General features: G+C 40.0%; 1 protein-coding gene across 3 annotated transcripts in view; it reads right to left on the bottom strand.

The window, feature by feature from the left end:
• The window catches only part of LOC124612937 (synaptonemal complex protein 1-like), a 500,344-nt gene that overhangs the window by 222,411 nt on the left and 254,059 nt on the right, over positions 1–23,874 (bottom strand). For all 3 annotated transcript variants that reach the window (XM_047141436.1, XM_047141437.1, XM_047141438.1), the window contains exons 11-12: positions 20,063–20,158; positions 4,826–4,927 (exon numbers count right to left, since the gene is read on the bottom strand). In XM_047141436.1, the coding sequence (XP_046997392.1) occupies positions 4,826–4,927; positions 20,063–20,158 (198 nt within the window). The remainder of the gene's footprint in view (positions 1–4,825; positions 4,928–20,062; positions 20,159–23,874) is intronic.

Here is a 23,874-nt window from a genome sequence, read left to right as displayed (position 1 = left end):
TCAAGAGAGGGGGAGGGGGAATGGATTAGTTTGAGGATCCAAAGCTTGCGTGGCACCGATAAGTGTGGGAGATAAAACATTGCAGTACATCAGGATGAGGGGTGAAGTGGCATCAATAGAATAAAAAATATATATATAATTACCGGAGGAAAGATTCTGGGGCAACAGATGTTGCATCAACAATCTGCGCAGTCACAAAGTCTGTGTTGCGCACGGATGATCGTTGATAGCGTGTGGCTTGGAAGTAGACGAGGTTTAGAAGGCAGTGAATAAACACAAGAAAGAAGAGAAAGAATGGTCACTGAGAAGAGTAATGCTATAGAGGAAAGTAACATAGGAAAACATCACAGGGTTGTAAGATGGAAGAAAAGCCGTTTGGCAAAATCCAGGAATGGATACTCCAGGTAGGAATATCAAGCACATAAGAAAACATACATTGCTACTTACCATAAAGAAGATACATTAAGTTGTAGACAGGCACAATTAAGAGACACTTGTAAATAAAGCTTTCCGCCACAGCTTACATCACCAAAAAAAAAGAAGCACACACAATGTTTCACCTCTATACATTAAATACACATTTAATACATTACATATATTTAAAATATATGTTGTTGTTGTTGTGGTCTTCAGTCCTGAGACTGGTTTGATGCAGCTCTCCATGCTACTCTATCCTGTGCAAGCTTCTTCATCTCTGAGTAACTACTGCAACCTACATCCTTCTGAATCTGCTTAGTGTATTCATCTCTTGGTCTCCCTCTACAATTTTTACCCTCCACGCTGCCCTCCAATACTAAACTGGTGATCCCTTGATGCCTCAGAACATGTCCTACCAACCGATCCCTTCTTCTAGTCAAGTTGTGCCACAAACTCCTCTTCTCCCCAATTTTATTCAATACCTCCTCATTAGTTATGTGATCTACCCATCTAATCTTCGGCATTCTTCTGTAGCACCACATTTCGAAAGCTTCTATTCTCTTCTTGTCCAAACTATTTGTCGTCCATGTTTCATTTCCATACATGGCTACACTCCATACAAATACTTTCAGAAACGACTTCCTGACACTTAAATCTATATTCGATGTTAACAAATTTCTCTTCTTCAGAAATGCTTTCCTTGCCATTGCCAGTCTACATCTTATATCCTCTCTACTTCGGCCATCATCAGTTATTTTTCTCTCCAAATAGCAAAACTCCTTTACTACTTTGTCTCATTTCCTAATCTAATTCCCTCAGCATCACCTGAGTTAACTTGACTACATTCCATTACCCTCGTTTTGCTTTTGTTGATGTTCATCTTATATCCTCCTTTCAAGACACTGTCCATTCCGTTCAACTGCTCTTCTAAGTCCTTTGCTGTCTCTGACGGAAGTACAATGTCATCGGCGAACCTCAAAGTTTTTATTTCTTCTCCATGGATTTTAATAGCTACTCCGAACTTTTCTTTTGTTTCCTTTACTGCTTCCTCAATATACGGATTGAATAGCATTGGGGAGAGGCTACAACCCTGTCTCCCCCCTTCCCAAGCACTGCTTCCCTTTCATGTCCTCGACTCTTATAACTGCCGTCTGGTTTCTGTACAAATTGTGAATAGCCTTTTGCACCCTGTATTTTACCCCTGCCACCTTCAGAATTTGAAAGAGGGTATTCCAGTCAACATTGTCAAAAGCTTTCTCTAAGTCTACAAATGCTACAAACCTAAGTTTGCCTTTCCTTAATCTTTCTTCTAAGATAAGTCGTAGGGTCAGTGTTGCCTCACGTGTTCCAATATTTCTACTGAATCCAAACTGATCTTCCATGAGGTCGGCTTCTACCAGTTTTTCCATTCGTCTGTAAAGAATTCGTGTTAGTATTTTGCAGCTGTGACTTATTAAACTGATAGTTCGGTAATTTTCACATCTGTCAACACCTGCTTTCTTTGGGATTGGAATTATTATATTCTTCTAGAAGTCTGAGGGAATTTCGCCTGTCTCATACATCTTGTTCATCTGACGTTAGAGTTTTGTCAGGACTGGCTCTCCCAAGGCTGTCAGTAGTTCTAATGGAATGTTGTCTACTCCTGGGGCCTTGTTTCGACTCACGTCTTTCTGTGCTCTGTCAAACTCTTCACGCAGTATCATATCTCCCATTTCATCTTCATCTACCTCCTCTTCCATTTCCATAATATAGTCCTCAAGAACATCGCCCCTGTACAGCCCCTCTATATACTCCTTCCACCTCTCTACTTTCCCTTCTTTGCTTAGAACTGGGATTCCATCAGAGATCTTGATATTCATACAAGTGGTTCTCTTTTCTCCAAAGCTCTCTTTTTTCCTGTAGGTAGTACCTATCTTACCCCTCATGAGATAATCCTCTACATCCTTACATTTGTCCTCTAGCCATTCCTGCTTAGCCATTTTGTACTTCCTGTCGATCTCATTTTTGAGATGTTTGTATTCCTTTTTGCCTGCTTCACTTACTGCATTTTTGTACTTTCTCCTTTCATCAATTAAACTCAGTATCTCTTCTGTTGCCCAAGGATTTCTACTAGCCGTCGTCTTTTTATCTACTTGATCCTCTGCTGCCTTCACTATTTCATCCCTCAGAGCTACCCATTCTTCTACTGTATTTCTTTCCCCCATTCCTGTCAATTGTTCCCTTATGCTCTCCCTGAAACTCTGTACAACCTCTGGTTTAGTCAGTTTATCCAGGTCCCATCTCCTTAAATCCCCACCTTTTTGCAGTTTCTTCAGTTTTAACCTACAGTTCATAACCAACAGATTGTGGTCAGAGTCCACATCTGCCCCCGGAAATGTCTTACAATTTAAAATCTGGTTCCTAAATCTCTGTCTTACCATTACATAATCTATCTGAAACCTTACAGTATCTCCAGGGTTCTTCCATGTATACAACCGTCTTTCATGATTCTTGAACCAAGTGTTAGCTATGATTAAGTTGTGCTCTATGCAAAATTCTACCAGGTGGCTTCCTCTTGCATTTCGTAGCCCCAATCCATATTCACCTACTACGTTTCCTTCTCTTCCTTTTCCTACTGTCGAATTCCAGTCATCCATGACTATTAAATTTTTGTCTCCCTTCACTACCTGAATAATTTCTTTTATCTCATCATACATTTCATCAATTTCTTCATCATCTGCAGAGCTAGTTGGCATATAAACTTGTACTACTGTAGTGGGCGTGGGCTTCGTGTCTATCTTGGCCACAATAACGCATTCACTATGCTGTTTGTAGTAGCTTACCCGCACTCCTTTGTTTTTATTCATTATTAAACATACTCCTGCATTACACCTATTTTATTTTGTATTTATAACCCTGTATTCACCTGCCCAAAGGCTTGTTCCTCCTGCCACCGAACTTCACTAATTCCCACTATATCTAACTTTAACCTATCCATTTCCCTTTTTAAATTTTCTAACCTACCTGCCCAATTAAGGGATCTGACATTCCACGCTCCGATCCGTAGAACGCCAGTTTTGTTTCTCCTGATAATGACGTCCTCTTGAGTAGTCCCCGCCCGGAGATCCGAATGGGGGACTATTTTACCTCCGGAATATTTTACCCAAGAGGACGCCATTATCATTTAATCATACAGTAAAGCTGCATGCCCTCAGGAAAAATTACAGCTGTAGTTTCCCCTTGCTTTTAGCCGTTCACAGTACCAGCACAGCAAGGCCATTTTGGTTGGTGTTACAAGGCCCGGTCAGTCAATCATCCAGACTGTTGCCCCTGCAACTACTGAAAAGGCTGCTGCCCCTCCTCGGGAACCACACGTTTATGTTTAAAATATAATATACAGCTAATATTTGTCAAAATGTTTATCGGAGCATAGTGTAAAAAACTGATTTAAACTGATCAAGATATTTTCGATATTTTTGGCAACAACATTAAACAACAACTTGTCTCTATACAGTAGTACAGATTTATATACAGTATGTATATATATTTTAAATACGTAGCCCATGTCTGTCTGAACATTTATTATAGTATTAGAGTATTACTGCCATGCTGATGGATGTGTGTTGTTTATAAGACGTATAGGGTCAAAATCTTGAAATTATGTTCACATTCTAAGTGGCAGGATACAGCAGAGAACGTGTATACAAAATTAATCATGTTGGAGGAAATACAAAATACATGAAATCAAGGAGAAATATATGTATTTAAAGATTAAATGCACACTGGACTGGTATTTGGGAGGATGGTGGTCCAACCCACATCTCGATTTAAGATTTTCTGTGATTTTCCTAAATCACTTCAGACAATGAAAGGGCACAGCCCCCATCCTTCCCTAATTCAAAGAGACCGATGACATCACCGTTTGGTTCCCTCCACCAAATCAACCAACCACGATTAGACAGGAAAACTACTGTATGCACATTTAAAATATAGGTTAATCAGTAAAAAGGATATAACTATAAAATGCTGCTCACAGATGAGGCACTGAGCTGGGTACAGACATGTGGAAAAAATAATATGTGGACATGATTTCAGAGAAAGTCCTTCTTCAAATTTCCCTGCATCATGACCTACCTCCCCCCCCCCCCCCCCTCCCCTCCCCTCCCACACAGACACACACATAACTGTAGGCCGACTAGAGCAAAAAAGCTTAGCAAGTTATAATAATCCTTTCTAATGCTGCTGATTGATCATGCCTCAGCTCTGCTTCTTGGCGAGCAGCCATTTACCTCATATGTATTAATTAACACATACACTTCACTTCATCACATGACATCCTTAATATTATTTCTCACTGAATAAACCATCAGAAATAACCACACTACATATTCATAACATAGCATATGAATGTACACATTTATGAACTTACCCTCTTCTCAGCTTTTGCAAGAGCTTCTTTTTGTGCTTTCTCTTCTTCACTTTTATCTTTAAGTTCTTTAGACAAATCTTCTGCTGATTTCTTCATATTCTCCTGAGTAAATTAATGAAACCATGAATTTACATTTTTCAGTTACAATTATGTTAATAACAGATAGAGACAAAATATTCATTATTTTCTTTGCACTACACAGTACTGGAAAGTACCAACAATAATGTAATATTTGAACACTATGATAAATTAAACCTGTAGACTATGTTCTTACCCTCTGAGAAAGACAAACATCCCTAATTTCCCAGCACACGCCCTTAAATCAACCAATACCTGTTTCCTACTTTCAAAAACTTTACAAAAGCTCTCCTGTGTACCTTGGAAAAAGGATGTGGTGGAGAATGCCATCAACACTACCTATGGGTTGTTTCTAGAATGTGTCTTCACTTTACAGTGCAATTGCGGAGCCCATATGTGGGCTTCAGGGGCCAACAATCATTAACAGTTCCTCGTACTGGTACAATGTAGGAACTTTCTTGAATGAATTCTTCCCTCTTTACAACTGTGTACACATTTACCGTATCACACATCACTCAATTAGTCATTCTAGTAGAGTGCCAGGCATTTGTCACAAAATTATTTTGTCTTACAGAACAGCTGGAGTGGAGTGTCTTTCCTACACCTTTCATAAGTGGAGTATTTATGTTTCTAGGCAGATATCTCAAATTAATTGGGGTTAAGGATGTTTAGTGTGTCGTTTACAAAACCAGAGATCTGGCACTCAATCCCCAGCTGGTACTGGAATATTTTTTGGTAACATCACTTCTTTCAAACCTGTCAATGAGCTGTTAATGTGAAATATGTCACATTACACTATTTATTTATTGTTTTATTCAGAGTCCATGCCAAATTGTAAGTCCCCTATAACTAGAACAGTAAGTCAGTTCAAAGGTTGGAGGAAGGGAAATGCATACCGCCTCCTTTGGGACCATGAATAGTAAAGCCCTGCTGTGTGCAAACCAATATTTGGGTTGCAGACAGCTTTATTTCACTTACTAGACTGTTAGTAAAGTTCTGGTCTTATAAGTAGCATCAGAAATTGAAAGTAACACAGAGAAAATTTAACGTTTAAGCAAGCCTACATTCAGCTTAAAATTACCTTGAGACTGACAATCCACTGAGTTGTATGGCAGTATCAAGCCACTGACAAATTGCTTGGTTTTTTTTTTTTTTTTTTTGTGCTGTTTTCATAGGATGTACGGAAAATTAAAATTTATACATCGGGTGGAGAGAATATGGAGCATAGAAAAGTGCCTTTGTAACATAGTAACATGTGTCAAACAAAAGATATTGGGAGGCAAGAACAAAATAAGGACGATTAGAAGTTCCATGAAGCATTTTAAAAAACCATTGTAAATTAAATGCTAAACTTCTTTTTTTCTGCAAATTAGTATGGAAATGTGCAACCAACTGTAGATGCTGAAAATGGCAACAAATTTGGGAGAGAATGCATTTTGTCCGATAGAATTTACATGTTGCCAATCAGTAGTGAGCATGCAACGAGCTTTCTGTGGCAAGTTTCACAAGACACCATCAGGTTACAACAGCATAGTAAAGCAACACAAGAAATTGGAGGAGGATAGCTGTTCGCTAACAGTATCACCTATTTTGTAGTGCTGCAACCATGCCTCACACCACAACCTGAAACTGATAGCAAATATTTTATCCTTCAGCATAATGGCACACCTCCACATTTCCACAATTGTGTATCAGATTATGTGCATGAGACACTGCCAAGTCACTGTATAGGCCATGCTGCAATCACTGACCTGCCAAGTGTCCACCATATTACCCAACTCCATGCTCTGACATTTTTATTGTGGGGTTAAATCAAGGATAGCATTTATATTCCATCTCTAGTACATGTCATCAAAGACTCACAACACATTGCAGCAGTTGTTCTTATCTTCACATCTGATATGCTGGATCAGTTATGGGCAAAATTGAACTACTGATTAGATGTGTGCCATTTGATGAAGGGTGGACACACAACATTCATGATTACTGTAAAAACTTTTGACAGCTTATCTTTTACATACTATATCATTTGTTACATCGTTCTTGGCCACTTTTTTGAACAGTTTCATAGGCCTTTAATTGCCTGTAGAGAGGTCTATGTACTTTACTGATCTTTTAAGTTAACAAAATGAAGTTTAACACATAAAAGCTAATCACTGTTAGTTTGGACAGTGAAAAATCTAGTTTAATGATTTTGTGTACAGTTATTTACAGATTACTCCAGGCTTCCAGTATTCAACTGGACTTTGAAACAAGAAGAATAAAAAGACTTATGAGGCACTCATTGAAATAGTCAAAGAGCTCAGTAAATTTGAACTGAGTTTTCACCATGTAAGTACATCGTCAGTATTTGTGAAACATTGTTTGTTTTTTTGTTGTTTAACTCGAAGGCAAGCAGAGATTCTTCTTCTTCTTCTTCTTCTTCCTCTTCTTCTTTATCCTAAGGTCCACCCACTTCATTAGTATTTACTGCTTTGGATCTTGGACACCACATTTGCCACATTACGTCTTATTCTCTCTTCATAGATTATCCTCATGTCTACTTGCCATTCATTTTGAGGCTTTAAACAGTTTTCGCAAAAATAGTTAATTCTACTCTCAGGATATGTCCAGAAAGTTCTGGTTAAGAATTATGAATTATTTAGGAATAAAGAAGATGGCTCACTGAAAGGCAGAAGCACTGCATCATCTATAGGTACACAAACAAAAGGTAAAGAGCTCGGCTAGCTTTTGGAATGCACTTCCTTTTCAAGCTTGTAGGAAAAACACACACACACATGCCTGAGACAGAAGTGTGCATGTGAGTAAGTGTGAAAATGTTGTGTGTGTTTGTGTGGATGTTTTTCCTACAACCTTGAAAAAAGAGGTGCATTCTGAAAGTCAGCCAAGCTCTGTAGGTTTTGCTTATCTTCCTATCAACAATGCAGTGCTTCTGCCTTTTTGCTGAGTCATCTCCTTTACTCCTAAATAATTTGCAATCCACACTAAAAAAGTTGGCCTTCCTTCATTCATTTTCTCTGTGATGAAATGTACGTCGCACCTCTGATGGACACTGTCACTGAAAATGTGAGCAAATAAGGTAAAATCCTATCATCCAACTTAGCATATGCATTCCCATAACAAAGAAATTTCTGCCAATAGTCACTATTACTTCCCAGTACTCTGTGCCACAGTGCTACAAGATAAACAACAGTATTTTATATCTTGGCCTTCAGGCCTAGCAGCATTTGTTTGTTACAGGTCCCATCACTGCATTCAGCTTACTTATGATATCAATCCTTTCACTACTATTCATGCTGCCATTAATTTGTAAGTAGGACCCAAGGTATCAAAGTATGCTCACATTCCTCACTGAGTCTGTTCTTTGTAGAATTTCAAGAAGCAATCATAACCCTGAGAAAGTGCATGGTATCTTCTTCCATAATTCTGACGAAGTGGTGTGTATGATGATCAACAATAGGAGTGGACTCCAACTGTCAGTGGAATAATGTTGGATGGACCAGCTGGACAGTGCATGCAGTACTTTGTTTCCCTACTGAAATGTACAGATTTGATGAGACAAGATTCTTTCAATTATCTTCACTCTAGGTAAAAGATGTACCAGACAACAGCTGACCGATTTAGCTCCTGTTCTTGAAAACAGTGTAGTTACTTGAGTCAACCTATCATTTGGTACTTGTCTGACATTTATTACAGCACTGAAGAATCAATCAGCCCCAATCATTTGGTACTTGTCTGATTTATTACAGCACTGAAGAATCAATCAGCCAGGAGGCTATTTCAGATGAGTTTTCCTCCTAGACCAAAGGCTCATCCTGTTCAACGTTCTTGCTAATATCTCAGCAATGATGGAATGACTTCTCCATTAATTAGTATGCCTTCTGGAACTAGCAAGCGATAAAATTCAGTATTGAAAAACGCATCAATATGCAGGTTCACCTTTGTGGGATTTGGTTCCTGCCCTGAAGCTTTTATCCATCCTTGTTCATAATGCAAATGTAATGTTCAACATCTTAGGCACTCATTTTTTGCCCCTTGGCCAAACCATATACTGTATTTTTCTCTCTCCATCTGTCATTTTAGATTAATCATATAACACAGCACAGTACAAGCTGGGCAAGAAGTTCCCGTATCCCTGTAACCCATGTTTAGTACCAAACCTTGTTATACCGGTTGGTAGCTATACTACTTCCTATCAATTGTTGGAATTCATGTTTACACATTTTTGCAGATGCAGACGAGTTTTAATCTGTAGCCATGGCAGATGTGAATGGTAATTGTTACACTATTGAGGAATGCTTAGCGACAAGTCTGTGGGTGCATGAACGACAACACACAGGGTGGACAATTGAGACAGATTATGGAAGCATTCCAAGAAAAATTTAATAAGGCTCCAACATGAAAGGCAACAGCTCTGGATTAGGAAAGACATGCTTGTGCTTTTGCTTTTGGCAATGTTAAAGACAGAGTGCAGTGTGGAAGGAAGAAAACACAAGAAGAAACATGTCAGAGTCTCTGCTTCAATTGAACAATTTCCTATTAAGCCAACACATAAATGTTCTTCGGAAAGAGTGCAGTGTGGAAGGAAGAAAACATAAGAAGAAACATGTCAGAGTCTCTGCTTCAATTGAACAATTTCCTATTAAGCCAACACATAAATGTGCTTCGGAACTCGATATACAGAGGGCAACAATACAAGGTCACATAAATAAAGATCTTATGACCCAACCCTTTTGACCGACTTTCACAAATAAGTTGTCAGTTACAGACCAGAATAAGCATACTGTAGTGTGTCATGCTTTGTTAATGCTATTTCCAAATGCAATGAACCATGCCGAGGTTATGTTTTCATATGAATGTGGCATCTATTACTGCTCACATGCTACAAAATTGTCGTTTTGGCCCAAGAGAATCCTCATTACACAGTCAAGTTAGAAAGCAATCCACCTCATGTAACGATATGGGCAGTGACAACAACACAACATTTGCTTGGACCATACTTTTTTGAAGGCACTGTGAATGGCACAAACTATTCACACTGAAGCACCAAAGTAACCGGTATAGGCATGCATATTCAAATACAGAGGTATGTAAACATGCAGAATACTGCCCTGCAATCGGCAACACCTCTTTAAGACAACAAGATTGGTTGGTTGGTTTGGGGAAGGAGACCAGACAGCGTGGTCATCGGTCTCATCGGATTAGGGAAGGATGGGGAAGGAAGTCGGCCGTGCCCTTTTAGAGGAACCATCCCGGCATTTGCCTGGAGTGATTTAGGGAAATCACGGAAAACCTAAATCAGGATGGCCGAAGACAACAAGAGTCTGGCACTGTTGTTAGATTGATTACTGCTGCTACAATGGCAAGTTATCAATATTTAAGTGAGTCTGAACGTGGTATTATAGTCACCGCACAAGCGATGGGGCACAGCATCTCTGAGGTAGCGATGAAGTGGGGATTTTCCCGTATGACCATTTCACGAGTGTATTGTTAATATCAGAAATCTGGTAAAACATCAAATCTCTGACATCGCTGCAGCAGAAAAAGATCTTGCAAGAACAGGACCAACGATAATTGAAGAGAAGTGTTCAACGTAACAGAAGTGCAACCCTTCTGCAAATTGCTGCAGATTTCAATTATGGGACACCAAAAAGTGTCAGCATGTGACCCATTCAATGAAAAATCATCAATATGGGCTTTCGGAGCCAAAGGCCTATTCATGTGCGCCTCGCCTTGGCCTGTCTGCACCGACACTGAACTACTGACGACTGGAAACATGTTGCCTGGTCAGATGAGTCTCATTTCAAATTGTATTGAGCGGATGGATGTGTATGGGTATGGAGACAACCTTATGAATCCATGGACCCTGCATGTCAGCAGGGGGCGTTCAAGCTGGTGAGGCTCTTTAATGGTGTGGGGCACGTGCAGATGGAGTGAGATGGGACCCCTGATATGCCTAGATACGACTGTGACAGGTGACATGTACGTAAGCATCCTGTCTGATCACCTGCAAGCATTTCACGTCCATTGTGCATTCCAACGGATTTCGACTTTTCCAGTAGGACAATGAAACACACCACAAATCCAGAATTGCTACACAGTAGCTCCAAGAACACTCTTCTGAGTTTAAACACTTCTGCTAGTCAACAAACTCCCCAGACATTAACATTATTGAACACACCTGGGATGCCTTGCAATGTGCTGTTCAAAAGAGTACTCTTACAGATTTACAGACAGCACTCCAGGATCCACGGTGTCAATTGCCTCCAGCACTACTTCAGACATTAGTCGAGTCCATGCCACATCGCATCGCGGCACTTCTGCATGCTCAAAGGGGCCCTACATGATATTAGGCAGGTGTACCAGTTTCTTTGTCTCTTCGGTGTATATATCCTGTAACTGGTATCAGTCTTGATCACTATATTTATTGATTTTACACTGTCATGTGTTTCGGCCTTATGTCTTTCTCAAAGACGCTAGCTAAGAGCACTCACTCAAGAACAATGATAAAATACATGAAATGCACATCGTAAAAAATAGAGGTAGAACTCATCTATAACATATTCTTAAGTAAAATGAAATTAAAGTTGTCAAATATGGACACAAAGTACCTGGTTTACTTTCATTGTTAGGTTTTCATTGTCTGGGGGGTTGGGTTGATTAGGGAGGAGGAGACCAAACAGCGAGGTCATTGGTCTCATCGGACAGTGAAGGAAGTCAGTCGTGTCCTTTCAAAGGAACCACCCCAGCATTTGCCTAAGGCGATTTAGGGAAATCACAGAAAACCTAAATCAGGATGGCCGTACACAGGATTGAACTGCATCCTCCTGAATGCGAGTCCAGTTTGCTAACCACTGCACCACCTCGCTCAGTCTGGTCTACTTTATTTGATGACATATGAGTGCAAACTGACTCTGGATATTAAATTATGAATTTATTGTAATACTTTATTCAACAGATGGATGTTCACTTATTATGTAATTATATTTTTATATGTTGACGCCATCTTGAGGAGATAATTTCCACCAGTCTCCTTACACTAGATGGATGTTTGTAAGATAAGAAACTGGGTGATGTAAAAGATATAATAGAATGTTATCTGTCATTTAGAATGACATTGTATCAATCAATCGTATCAGGTTTCTGTATTTCCAAATATAAAATTTTCATTAAAATCAGCTTCTTCACCTAATACTTCGATGTGTACAGGGAGTCAGTTAGCACTCAAATGTCATCAATTAATGCAGACCAGATACTTTGTATTCATATTGGACAACTCTAGTTTCATTTTACCTAAGAATGTGTTGCAGATATTTGGTGAGTTCTGCCTCTTTTGATGGAACTTTACCAATGTATTTTCACTGATACCATTTCTTGTATTTCTCTCATAAGGCCTTTGAGAAAGGTGTAAGACCAAAATGCATAAGGCAGTATAAAATTAATAAATACAGTGGTCAAAACATATCATTTACTCAGTACAGTAAAAATGGCCACAACATCTCACAAAATATTTGTGCATTTTGCTGCCATTATTTGCACATGTTACAAACATGCTTAACACATCAACTTCAGGAAACTGGTTTCGCATGATGCATACATTTGCAGCTAGATGAAGCACCTCCAACTATGTTCTTAAAATGCTTGAGTTTCTAATGAACGCTTTCAGAAGGGTGGACAGGCTGTGGTTTATCAGCAACACCAGTTCCCTTGAAATTGTCACCCTGACCTCACCACAGACGACAACTCGTTATGGGGACTCATGAAAGTGTATTTATCTGCATGTCATTATTCTACAAACAGAGAACGGCACAATGCTGTTTCGAGGATGTGTTTGGTGTTGTAACACTGGACATGCTCAAAAATGTGTCAATAAGAACATGTAGGAGTATGTAAACGTATTTACAGCATGATGGGGAACATACTAATATCTTGGATACTTAATAAGAAAGTATGTACTTGTGCTAAAACAAATAAAATTAATTAGCATTCAGTAATAGGGGTTATGGGACTTCTCGCCCACCCCGTATGCTCTCTTTCTTTCACTTTTTGGTGACCATAAATGCCTGCAGCTTTTTTGTGCTTGTTGGTTTATTACTTCTTAAATATTATTATTATTATTATTGTAATGTTTTGGCACTCTACTTATAGTCATTCACCTTCTTGCTCCAGAACAAAATGTAAGTCTGAATAACAACATCTTCATTTAATACAGTTTTTTAAATATTCTTTATTCATGACTGAACCAATTTCATAGCACAAAACACATTTAGGAGACAATAGGATAGAGAAGGACAGAACAAAAGAAAATTACAGTTTTACATCCTGTCAACTGTGGTGTCATTACAGACAGAGCACATGCTCAGATTATGAGGGAATGGAGAAGGAGATCGGTCATGCTGTTTTCAACGGAACCATCCTGCGTTTTCCTGGAGTGATTTAGGGAAATCATGGAAAACCTAAATCTGGATGACCAGAAGAGATGTGAACCACCATCCCCCCAAATGTGATTCCAGTGTGCTAACCATTGTACCACCTGGCTTGTTGACAGATCGGAGAGGTACGCTGGTAATTTGCTAAATAGTCATGCACGGCAGCCAAGCACAAAATGGCTACTGCTTCTATTCTTGTTTCATTAGGTAATACAGTACTGAGTCATTTGTGAGGTTTTTCAAGATCTTTCATACACATGAAATTTTATGGGATCATTGTAATTGTTCGAGATTGTATGCACTGGACCATAATTATATCGTTCTTTTTGTTGTAGTAACTTAATTACTTCTTAGCCTTATTTAATTTTGATGACTTTTGGATCTTGTGTGTTGATAACCAGTGAAATTCCTGCTCTGGAATCACAAAATATGACTGCTTTGTTGAACAGATGGAATAAATTGTCTAGTTGACTTATTGCAATTGTGATGGCTTCAACGTCACCTTCAAAATTTGAACAGTGAAATTTGATAGAAAAGAAAAAAAAATTGTTATCTATTTCTATCCCAAAATTTCCTTCTTTTTCCATTAGTTGATGTGATGCCACTGACCTTCAGGGTATCTCAGATTTACTGTTTCCAATGTTGTCTCATTATCAATTTATCTTTTTCACCTTTTTAGAATTATCCATTATGTCTAGTTTGTATGGTAATGTAGACATCTCTGCATGGTTTAGCCAGCAGGAGAATCCTCAATAATACAAAAACAGTCCATAGAAGACCTTCAAGATGCAACTCTATACAAATTTATCCACATTAAAAGAGTCCTCAATTCAGATCTCCAGGAGAGGATACTATGAGACAGAGACAAGTCAACATACGATTTCTTAAAAGCTGTCTTCTTCTCTTGAACTTTTTTCACATATTCTGTCCACAGCTATTTCTGTCAATACATCAGGAACCAAGTTTCATGATACAGGTTGTAGTGATATACAATCTCATAAGTAATGCCCTGTAGACTGGTTTCAAGAACATAGTGCTATTAAGTATTTTTGATACCTTAGTTCCTTTTTTCCTTTGAGTGTTTGTTTCCAATTTTAGGTTCTCTGTCACATTTATATGATTTTATGTATACTGACGTAAGTTGCCCAACAGAGAGTACTTTTATTTATTTACTTCATGCTGGTCTATTATCAGGCACATACCTATCATAAGCTGCAAAAGGAAGAGTCTAAATCCTATGCCTAAAGGACACTGTAGGAGCTGGAGGAATGAGTGTATTTAAACATCTATCATTTTCAAATTGTTGAATACCGTGAGTACTGTGTAGAGAGAAGATACTAGCAGCGGAAACAGATATTATTCACGGTTTGTTCTCTGGAAATAATTACTTTTCTGTGAGATATTATCTTCCAGATTTTAGCAGTATCACAATCATACGCTACCAATCACAGTACATGAAATACAACGGAATTACACCTAGTTGCTGAAGTTGTAGTGCTAGTGAAAACAAAAACATTTAGATGAAATATACGGCTGCTCCTTCTCTCTCTTCTTCCTTTCTTCCTCCAATGGGTCACTTACTGTTTGACAAGTGCAGCATCCCTTCTTCTCCCACAGAAAACAGCCTTAAGAAAATCACATTTAGTATGGACACAAGAGTTTCTTTGGATTGATAACTTAAGAGTCACGCTCGCAGTTGTACAGTGGGGGCCATTACTGAATGGATGTAATATTATAAAAATTTAATTTTTTATATTTCAATTGATGTTTGCCAGCGCCTTCTGCCTGGTGGCTAGTTACAGCTCGTAAGTCACATTGCATTATACCGGACAGAACCACTTCGAAACTCATATGTTGAACCATCAGTAACTAAAGTCACGTGTTGCTGACGAGGTAACGCTACTGAACTGCGCGCATCTACAATTTGGCTGTCCAACAGGGAGGTTTGGAGGTGGTCACATGTGGGTGGAGCCGCGACCAGCTGCCAAAGTGGACACACCATCTGCTTTCTTCTGCTGGCAGCTTCCAACCCTGTTAGAAACTCTCCTCTCCTGCTCTCTTCGGCTGCTGCGGCGCTTTCTCTAAGCCTGCCTTCAACCACATTTTACTGAAATAAACCATCATGTCTATCATATGTGTAACTTCATCACCTCAACGGGTGCCTACTGCTTCCCCTTTCTCGCCAATCCTGACACGTTAATACAGTAAAATAGCTCTCACCTGAGCTATTCAAGACAAGGAAAATTCAGGAAAAGAGCCAGACCAAATCTGTACATCGACTTGAGGGAAGGGACAAGTTGTGGATCTCTTTAGGTTAACTTAATGACATGTATTGTTCCAGCAGTTGGTGAGTTGAGGGGTTACTACCAAACTTTTAATTCTAAAATTTACTCAAACAGGCACGAAAAATTAAAAGATCTGGGACATTTCAAGAAAATAAATCGTGGCTGACCAGAGTTCTTGCTTAAAAATCCACTAAATATTTAGTTTTCCCATGTACGAGGGTGGTTTGGAAAGTTCTCGGAATCACCACGAGAGGTCAGCGCTAGCGCAACGAGTTATTCGCATGATGTTCATTGGACTGTTGCCTGTAAACACGTGCCACGTCAGTGCTCTTGGAAGAGAGCTGTGGCAGTGACGTTGCTCTGTCGTTGTGCCCACATAGTGATTTGCAAAGATGGAAAAAATCGAGATTTGAGCAGTGATTAAGTACTTCATAAAGAAATGTATGAAAGTGAAGGACATTCATGCTGATTTCCAGAATACACTGGGGGACTCTGCTCCTTCATATTCAACTGTTGCCAAGTGTGCAAATGAATTTAAATTCAGTCAGGAGAGCTTAGATGATGATCCGTGCAGTGGTCAGCCAAGATATGACACTAATACAGAAATCATTGCAAAAGTGCACAAAATGGCAATGGTGGATTGCTGATATAAAATGCATGAAATTGCTCATGCTTGTCAGACTTCATCTGAAAGGGTATATCACATTTGAACTGAAGAATTAGAAATGAAAAAATTATCTGCAAGATGTGTGCTGCAACCCTTGCGAAGTGTGCCTGCACACATGTGCCGTCGCCATGGCAAAATTACACGAACTAAGATATGAATTGTTGCACACCTGCCTTATCCACCTGATTTGGCTCCATCAGACTTCCATCTCTTCCCAAAACCGAAAATTTTTCTTGTTGGACGAAGATTCACTTCAAACGAAACACTGATAACCAGATTTTGCAGACCTGGAGGAAACTCATTTTCGAGATGGGATCAATGCACTGGAACATCATTGGACCAAGTGCATTAATCAAGAAGGAGACTACATTGAAAAACAAAAAAGCTTCAGTGATGTAAGTACTTTTTTTTCTATTCCATTCCAAGAACTTTTCAAACTACCTTCGTATTTTTGTCTGCTAAATCGTAATGTCAACATGGTTAGCCGAGTTCTGGCAGAATATAAATAATTAAGGAGACAATTCATTAAAAAAATAGTGTTGAGTCAGTGACAAGCACGCATGAGGGAAACTTTGATAGAGTGCTATCTCTCTCTCACACACACACACACACACACACACACACACACACACAGTACCCACATTGTGCCAGCTGATCACGACTGTAGTTCAGCTAGTAGACAGGAAAAAGGAGTTGGGCTGGAAGGGGTAGGTAGTGGAATAAAAGAGAGAAGAAGTGAGATGGGGGGTTGGGAAAGTGTGGTTACAGGTTTGCAGGGAGGCAGTAGGTGTGCAGGACAGGAATGTGGGATGGAGAGGCATCAGGTTGCAGGTGCTAAATAGGAATACAATACATGGGCAAAAGAACCATCAAGTTCATGCAGCACAGGATGGCAATGATGTGCTGGAGTGGATTGAGAGGGGGTGACAGGATACAGGAAGGGTAGACTGTAGGCATAGGATGTTGGGGCAGTGGCTTAGCAGATTTTGAGGCCAGGAGGAACACAGGAGTGAAGGATGTGTCACAAGAATCATTTCCCCCCTGTGTAGTTCAGCAAAGCTGGTATTGGGAGGCAGCACTCTGGCATGTTATACTCAACAATGTGTTTCCCCATTGCGTGGTCAACTCTGTTCTTGGTGGACAGCTGGTTGGTGGTCATGGCCACATAAAATGCTGTGCAGAAATTGCAGCAGAACTGATATATTACATGGCTATTTCGCAGGTAGTCCTACTTCTTCTGATGTTAGGATTGGAATAGAAAGTTCTGGGTGTGGAATCGGGTAGGTCTTGTACCTTGGTCTTCCAAGGGATATGGCCTGTGTTGTTGGGAGTGCAGGTGGCATAGTAATGGACTTGGATGTTGTGTATGTTGGGCGGCTGCTGAAGAACCACTTTAGGAGGGGAAGGAAGGATTGTGGGTGTGATGACAGATACTCGAAACCCTGACAAAGGACATGATTCAATTAGTCCAGTTCAGGATGATACTGGGTGATGAGGAGGGCGCTCCTTTGCAGCTGGTTCTTGTCTGTGGTGGGAGTATAAGGGCTATGTGAGGATATGGTGCACAAACTTGTTTGCAGATGAGAGATGAGGTTCGTAGGATATTGCCTGTCTGTGATGGCCTTTGTGCACCTCCAGAATAATGGGAAAGTTAATTCTCGTCACTGCAGTGGGAGTAATTTTTTAGAGTGGAAGGCATGACAGCTGCCAAAATGCAGATATTCTGATGGTCAATGGGCTTAATATGGACAGAGGCATAGATGGTGACATCAGAGGTGGAGGTCAATATCAAGGTAGATGGCACATTGGACCAGGTGGAGCACGTGAGAGAGGTGTTGAGGCTGTAGGAGAATAAAAATATGGTGTCTTGGCCCTGGTTCCAGATCATGAAGATATCATCAATGAATCTGAAGCAGACAAAAGGTTTTGGGTTGTGGAAGACTATGAAGATTTCCTCTAGATGGTGCACTACAGAGTAGCATCGGAGGATGCCAAACAAGTGCCCCTGGCCATGCTGAAGGTTTATTTATATATCTTTCCTTCAAAGGAGAAGTAGTTATGTATGAGGATGTAACTGGTTAGGTGTGCAAGGAATTGGGTAGTGATTTAATGTCTGAAGGACACTGGGAAAGGTAGTGTTCAATAGCAGAAGTCCATGGGCATGGAGGGGGATGTTGGTGTATCACAATGTGAGGTTAGCACTGACGAATAGGCATCCAGGCGGTAATGGGGTGGGGGTGGTCGACAGTCTGTGGAGAAAGAGATTTGTATCTATAAAATGAAAGGTTAGGCCATGCGCACCTGCATAGCATCCTCCTATACCAATCTGCATATGTGTCATCCACATCAAACCTTCCTAGCCCCCCAAAACCCTTTGTCTGGTTCAGGTCCATTGATGATATCTTTATGATCTGGACCCCTGGCCAAGACATCCTATTCTTATTTACTCACAGCCTCAACACCTTCTCTCCCTTCCACTTCACCTGGTACTCCTCAGCACAATGTGCCACTGTGTGAGACATTAACCTGCACCTTTCTGATGGCTCCATACTTACCTCTGTCTGTATTAAGTCAACCAACCACCAACAGTACAGGCATTCTGACATCATGCCTTCCACACCAAAAAATCACACCCATATAGCCTAACCATCAATGGATGGTGTATCTGCAGTGACGAGAATTTGAATACTTAGTATTTTGAAAGTTTCATAAAGGTCTTCACAGACAGGCACTACCCCAAAACCTAGCCTGCAAACAGATTTCCTCCACACATCCTCACACATCCCTAATACTTCCATCACAACCAAGAACCATCTGCAAAGGAGCACTGCCCTCATGAACCAATATAATCCTGAACTGGAGCAACTGAATCACGTCCTTGGGCAGGGATTCGAGCAACTGAATCATGTCCTTGGGCAGGGATTCAACTATTTGCTATCATGTTCAGAAAGCGGTATTCCACTGGCCACCCGATCTACACATCATCTTGGACCATCCTTATGCTACTCTCACTTCCAACCAACCGTGTGTGGGGATGTATAGCTATGGAAGACCCAGGTCCAAGACTTGCTTGATTCACCCACGCAGTACATCCTACTGTAGTTCTTCCACAGGCTTATTGTACACCATCAGAAGCAAGACCACCTGTGAAATCACCCATGTAATACATCAGCTCTGCTGAAACTTCTGCACAGTATTTTATGTGAGCATGACAGTGAACCAGCTATCCACCAGAATGAATAGCCATCACCAAGAACAGGTCAGACCACTCAGTAATAGAACAAGCTGCTGCGCACAACATGTTCAAGTTCAATGGCTACTTTACAATCCATGACATCCGGATCATCCCCCCCCCCCCCCCCCCCCCCCCACACACACACACACACACACATACACACACAAAACACAACACTTTTATGAACTACACAGATGGGAGTTATGCCTGCAACACATCCTTCCCTACCATAATTCACCTAGCCTCAATCTCTGCTAAGCCACTATGTCACACCCCCCTAACAGTCCCTTCCTCTTCTACCTGTCATCCACTTCCAATCCACTCCTCCACATCACAGTTACCATGAGTTGCACAAACTCACCAGCTCCATGGTCTTTGTGTCTCATTCCTATCCCTTGAACCTGCTGCCATCTATAACATTTTGAGCATTACTCTTGTTTCTAAATCATCTTGTTTTGATGTGATTCTCTTTTTCCATTTGCCATCAAACCTTTCCATAAGACTATAAAAGCTTAAAAAGAAACATGGGACTAGTTTACTTACAAGTTCTTTGATACGCTCCTGTGCTTCCTTTAACTCAGCCTGAGTCATATTCAGTGTATCCTGTTGCACTTTGAGCATTTCCATTTGATTTGCAAGCTGAAAGTTTTTGGTGGATCAGATTAACAATTTCAAAATATAGAGAGAACTTAATTACTTATTACATTCACAAGCTATCTCTCTCTCTCTCTCTCTCTCTCTCTCTCTCTCTCTCTCTCTCTCTCTCCAATTAATCTAATGCAAAAAATAAGGTAATATTATAAGCAACTACTAATTAATGTTTTGACAAACTTAATAAATGTGGCTGTACCACAAGAATGACAAGCAATATGTGTTTTTTGACAGTGGTTGTGGTTGTGGTGTCGGCAACGGCATTCATGGGTTGGTGGTTGTAAGGTTACATTTTGGCTATGAAGGAAGTTTCGATTTCTTCACATCGGTCTGTTTGAGTATTTGTTTTCACAGCTGTTCTGAACTAATAATGTTGACTGCTGATCTGTCATCAAAATCTGTACACTGCAGAGAATTACAGTGGGTGGACAAAAATGTGGAAACACCAAAAACAAACACATTAACATGCCTAATACTGTGTAGGAAAACTATTGGCATTCCAAACAGCACCTATTTCTCTCAGAATGGATAAATACGTGTCCTGTATTGTTTTCAAGAGAATCTTATACCATTCCTCCTGCAAAATAGTAGCAAGTTAAGGTAAGGGCAGTGAAAGTGGAGAGTGATCATGTATCATTCTCTCCAAAGTGGACCACAAGTGCTCAATATTATTGAGATCTGGTGTTTGTAGGCCAGGAGAGATGTGACAATTCGTCCTCGTGCTCATAAAACCTGTCCTGAATTATGCGTGTTGTGTAAACAGGAGCCCTGTCAACCTGGAACGTAGCATCCCCACTGGGTAACAAACACTGTACCAAAGGATAGACCTGGTCAGCCAAAATGGTCACATAATTCTTGGCAGTAATGTGACTCTGCAGAGTACCCATGGGGCACAAGGGGTACCTCAATATGGCCAACCAAATCATAACTGGACGCCTCTCATGTTTCACTTTTGGGATGTAAACTTGGCAGAAGTTGGAAACAGAGTGAAACAAGACTTATGCGACCAAGTAACATTCTTCCACTGCACCACGTATTCCTGTTACGGGCATTTGCATCTCCAATAAGTGGTTTTGGTTTTCCACCTCACCCTGCAATTTACAGCCTATGGAGATCCCTTTGTGTTTGTTACTTAGGTGCTGAGACAGTTCGCGAATGTGACTTTCAGTTCTGTAGTGACTTTTGGAGCTACTGTTCTCTCACTCTTCACCACAATCCTCTTCAATTGCAGTCTGTCACAATCACTCAAGACACACCTTTGTCCTTCTTGTGACTTGACAGTTGATGTTTTTCTGTTTTCCTGTATGTGGTATAAATCTTCGACACAGTGCCTCCTGAAACACCAAACACTTCTGCTACCTTAGTTATGGGAGCACCATCATACCAGAGCCAAGAATTCGGCCTTTTTCAAATTCACTTAGTTTGACCGACCGCATTCATAACAGCACAAAACTCTGTTCTGTCAACAACTGACAATTGCAATGTATAGGGGACACCAAATGGGTGCGTTCATGATCAAATGCAACAGTGTCACATGTAGGCATGACTAGAAACTGTGTTTATGTTCAAAGATTGATTTCTTATGGTTTTTCCATATTTTTGTCCAACCTCTGTATGTTTTTAGCATATATTAGAGCTCCCATGGTAATAGTTGATAGCAGATGAGAATCAACACCAACAAATTTGTTTTTTCTGTTCATTTAGATGTAACATATTCCAAGAAAGTGAATCATCTAGCAGCAATATGCAAGGCTGATCATGGCACATTCTAATCTCACTTGATTTCCACTGGTGCCAGGTACTGGGAAGTGTATATCAGCCTCTCAAATGATCAGCAGTGCAAAGTATGCTACATAAATTAAAAATGAGGTACTATATGTTATCACATTTAGGCCACTGAAGGTAAATGTACAAATTAAAGCAAAAAATATGATATTTTGTAAGTTTTCAACTTCTTCTCAGAGTGATGTGAAAATATTTTTATGTATTGTAAAACATATGATGCAGAAGTAAGTAACCCTGAATTATTTATTGGTACTCCAGCATAAAATCACATTACGCAAAAGTTTTTGAGCATTCTATAAACTCAGACAACATGACTGATTAATCAAGACACAGAGGAATTAATGACATAAGCTGCCCGTGGGCACTGATTTAAACCAGTGGGGAAAGTTGAAAATTTGTGCCAGACCAAGATTCGAACCTGGGTCTATTATTTATTGGGCAGATGTGCTGACCACTGCACCATCTGAACACAGCAGTCATCACAACTACGTGGATCACCTTAGCACGCCTGTCATCGGACCCAAATTCTCAACTTGTCCACACAATACTAATGTAGTGCCCCTTGTCCGTTATCCTCATTGCTCGCGGCATTTTGCCAATTCCCGTAAGAGTTCGAGTGTGTTGTGCATCCACATCGAAGTGATCAATTGGTCATCTTCACCGTAATTCTATATTGTTCTTTCAGACATGTCCAAAAGAACAGATACCACATATATGAAACTTTAATGTGATATATAGTACTCGAGTTTCGAGACATATTTATTATAAACTAATTAATTTGTCTTTCATTTCTTCTCATTACACATGGGTCATTCCATAAAAAACTGAATTTAAGCCCCCCCCCCAACGTAATCTGCCTCAAGTTGTCTGCACTTTGCCTGCACTGGATGAGCTTCTCCATTCCACAATCAAAGAATTCTTCAGAGTATATGCATAATCAGTTATGCACTGCTGCCTGGATTTCCTCATCATCAGCTAACCTTGGCCCACTAACAACTTCTTTCAGTGGTTTCAAAATGTGCCAATCTGAAGGTGCCACAACTGAGGAACAGGGGGGAGGGGGGGAGGGGGGGGCGGGAGGGGGGGGGGGCGTCTCAGGCAAACTTCATGTCTCCCTGCACATACCCATGCGCCTTCCTTTCTTTCATTTCTGATGTGAAATGTTTTGGAACCCACCTCACACACATTTTCTTGAACATCAACGTGATCTAACACTAACGTTTACCATTGCTGCAATATCACTCAACATAACATGCCTGTTTTCAATGTAAGCCAACAGCAATTTTCTGAGAAGATTCGCAAACAATATTCAGATAATTTAAAAACAATTTGAAATCATAGATTTTATTAAATTAAACAATTATCCTTCTTTTTAATACCCACTGAAAGACATAGAACTATTACGACGATTTACTCAGAATGAGACAGACAGAATACACTATCGTGAATTTTGCACTGATTTTATTTTTATCTTTTTATTTATATATATATTTACATCATTTATAATCAAATGCATCAGGTCTGACAAGGAACAGAAACATATGTTATGATTTTGTTCAAATATCAAGATTACATTCTCTTCTCATGACAATGTGAGAATTTAGTTGGTGAAAGTGAAATAAAGTTCACTGCAACTGGTCTGTCTGCTATGCAAAAGTTGATTCCATATGGTTTCAAGTTGCATCCATATGGTAATCATAGCAATTTTGAAAGATGTTCTGATTCAAGTCAAATGCAGTGGTCACTATGGCCGCAGTTCACAAATAATTCTATTCCAATACGTGACGAAGTCATCTGAGTTGTTGCTTCACAGCAACAACAGTTTCCATACATACTTATTTCTTTTGCTACTGTGTAGGTTCTTTACACAAACAGAAAAAGGATGCTATCAAATCAGTCCCTTCCTTGATAATGTATAC

The sequence above is a fragment of the Schistocerca americana genome, chromosome 4 (genome assembly GCF_021461395.2).
Source record: "Schistocerca americana isolate TAMUIC-IGC-003095 chromosome 4, iqSchAmer2.1, whole genome shotgun sequence".
Lineage (NCBI taxonomy): Eukaryota > Metazoa > Arthropoda > Insecta > Orthoptera > Acrididae > Schistocerca > Schistocerca americana.
This window is presented reverse-complemented; position numbering and strand designations above follow the sequence as displayed.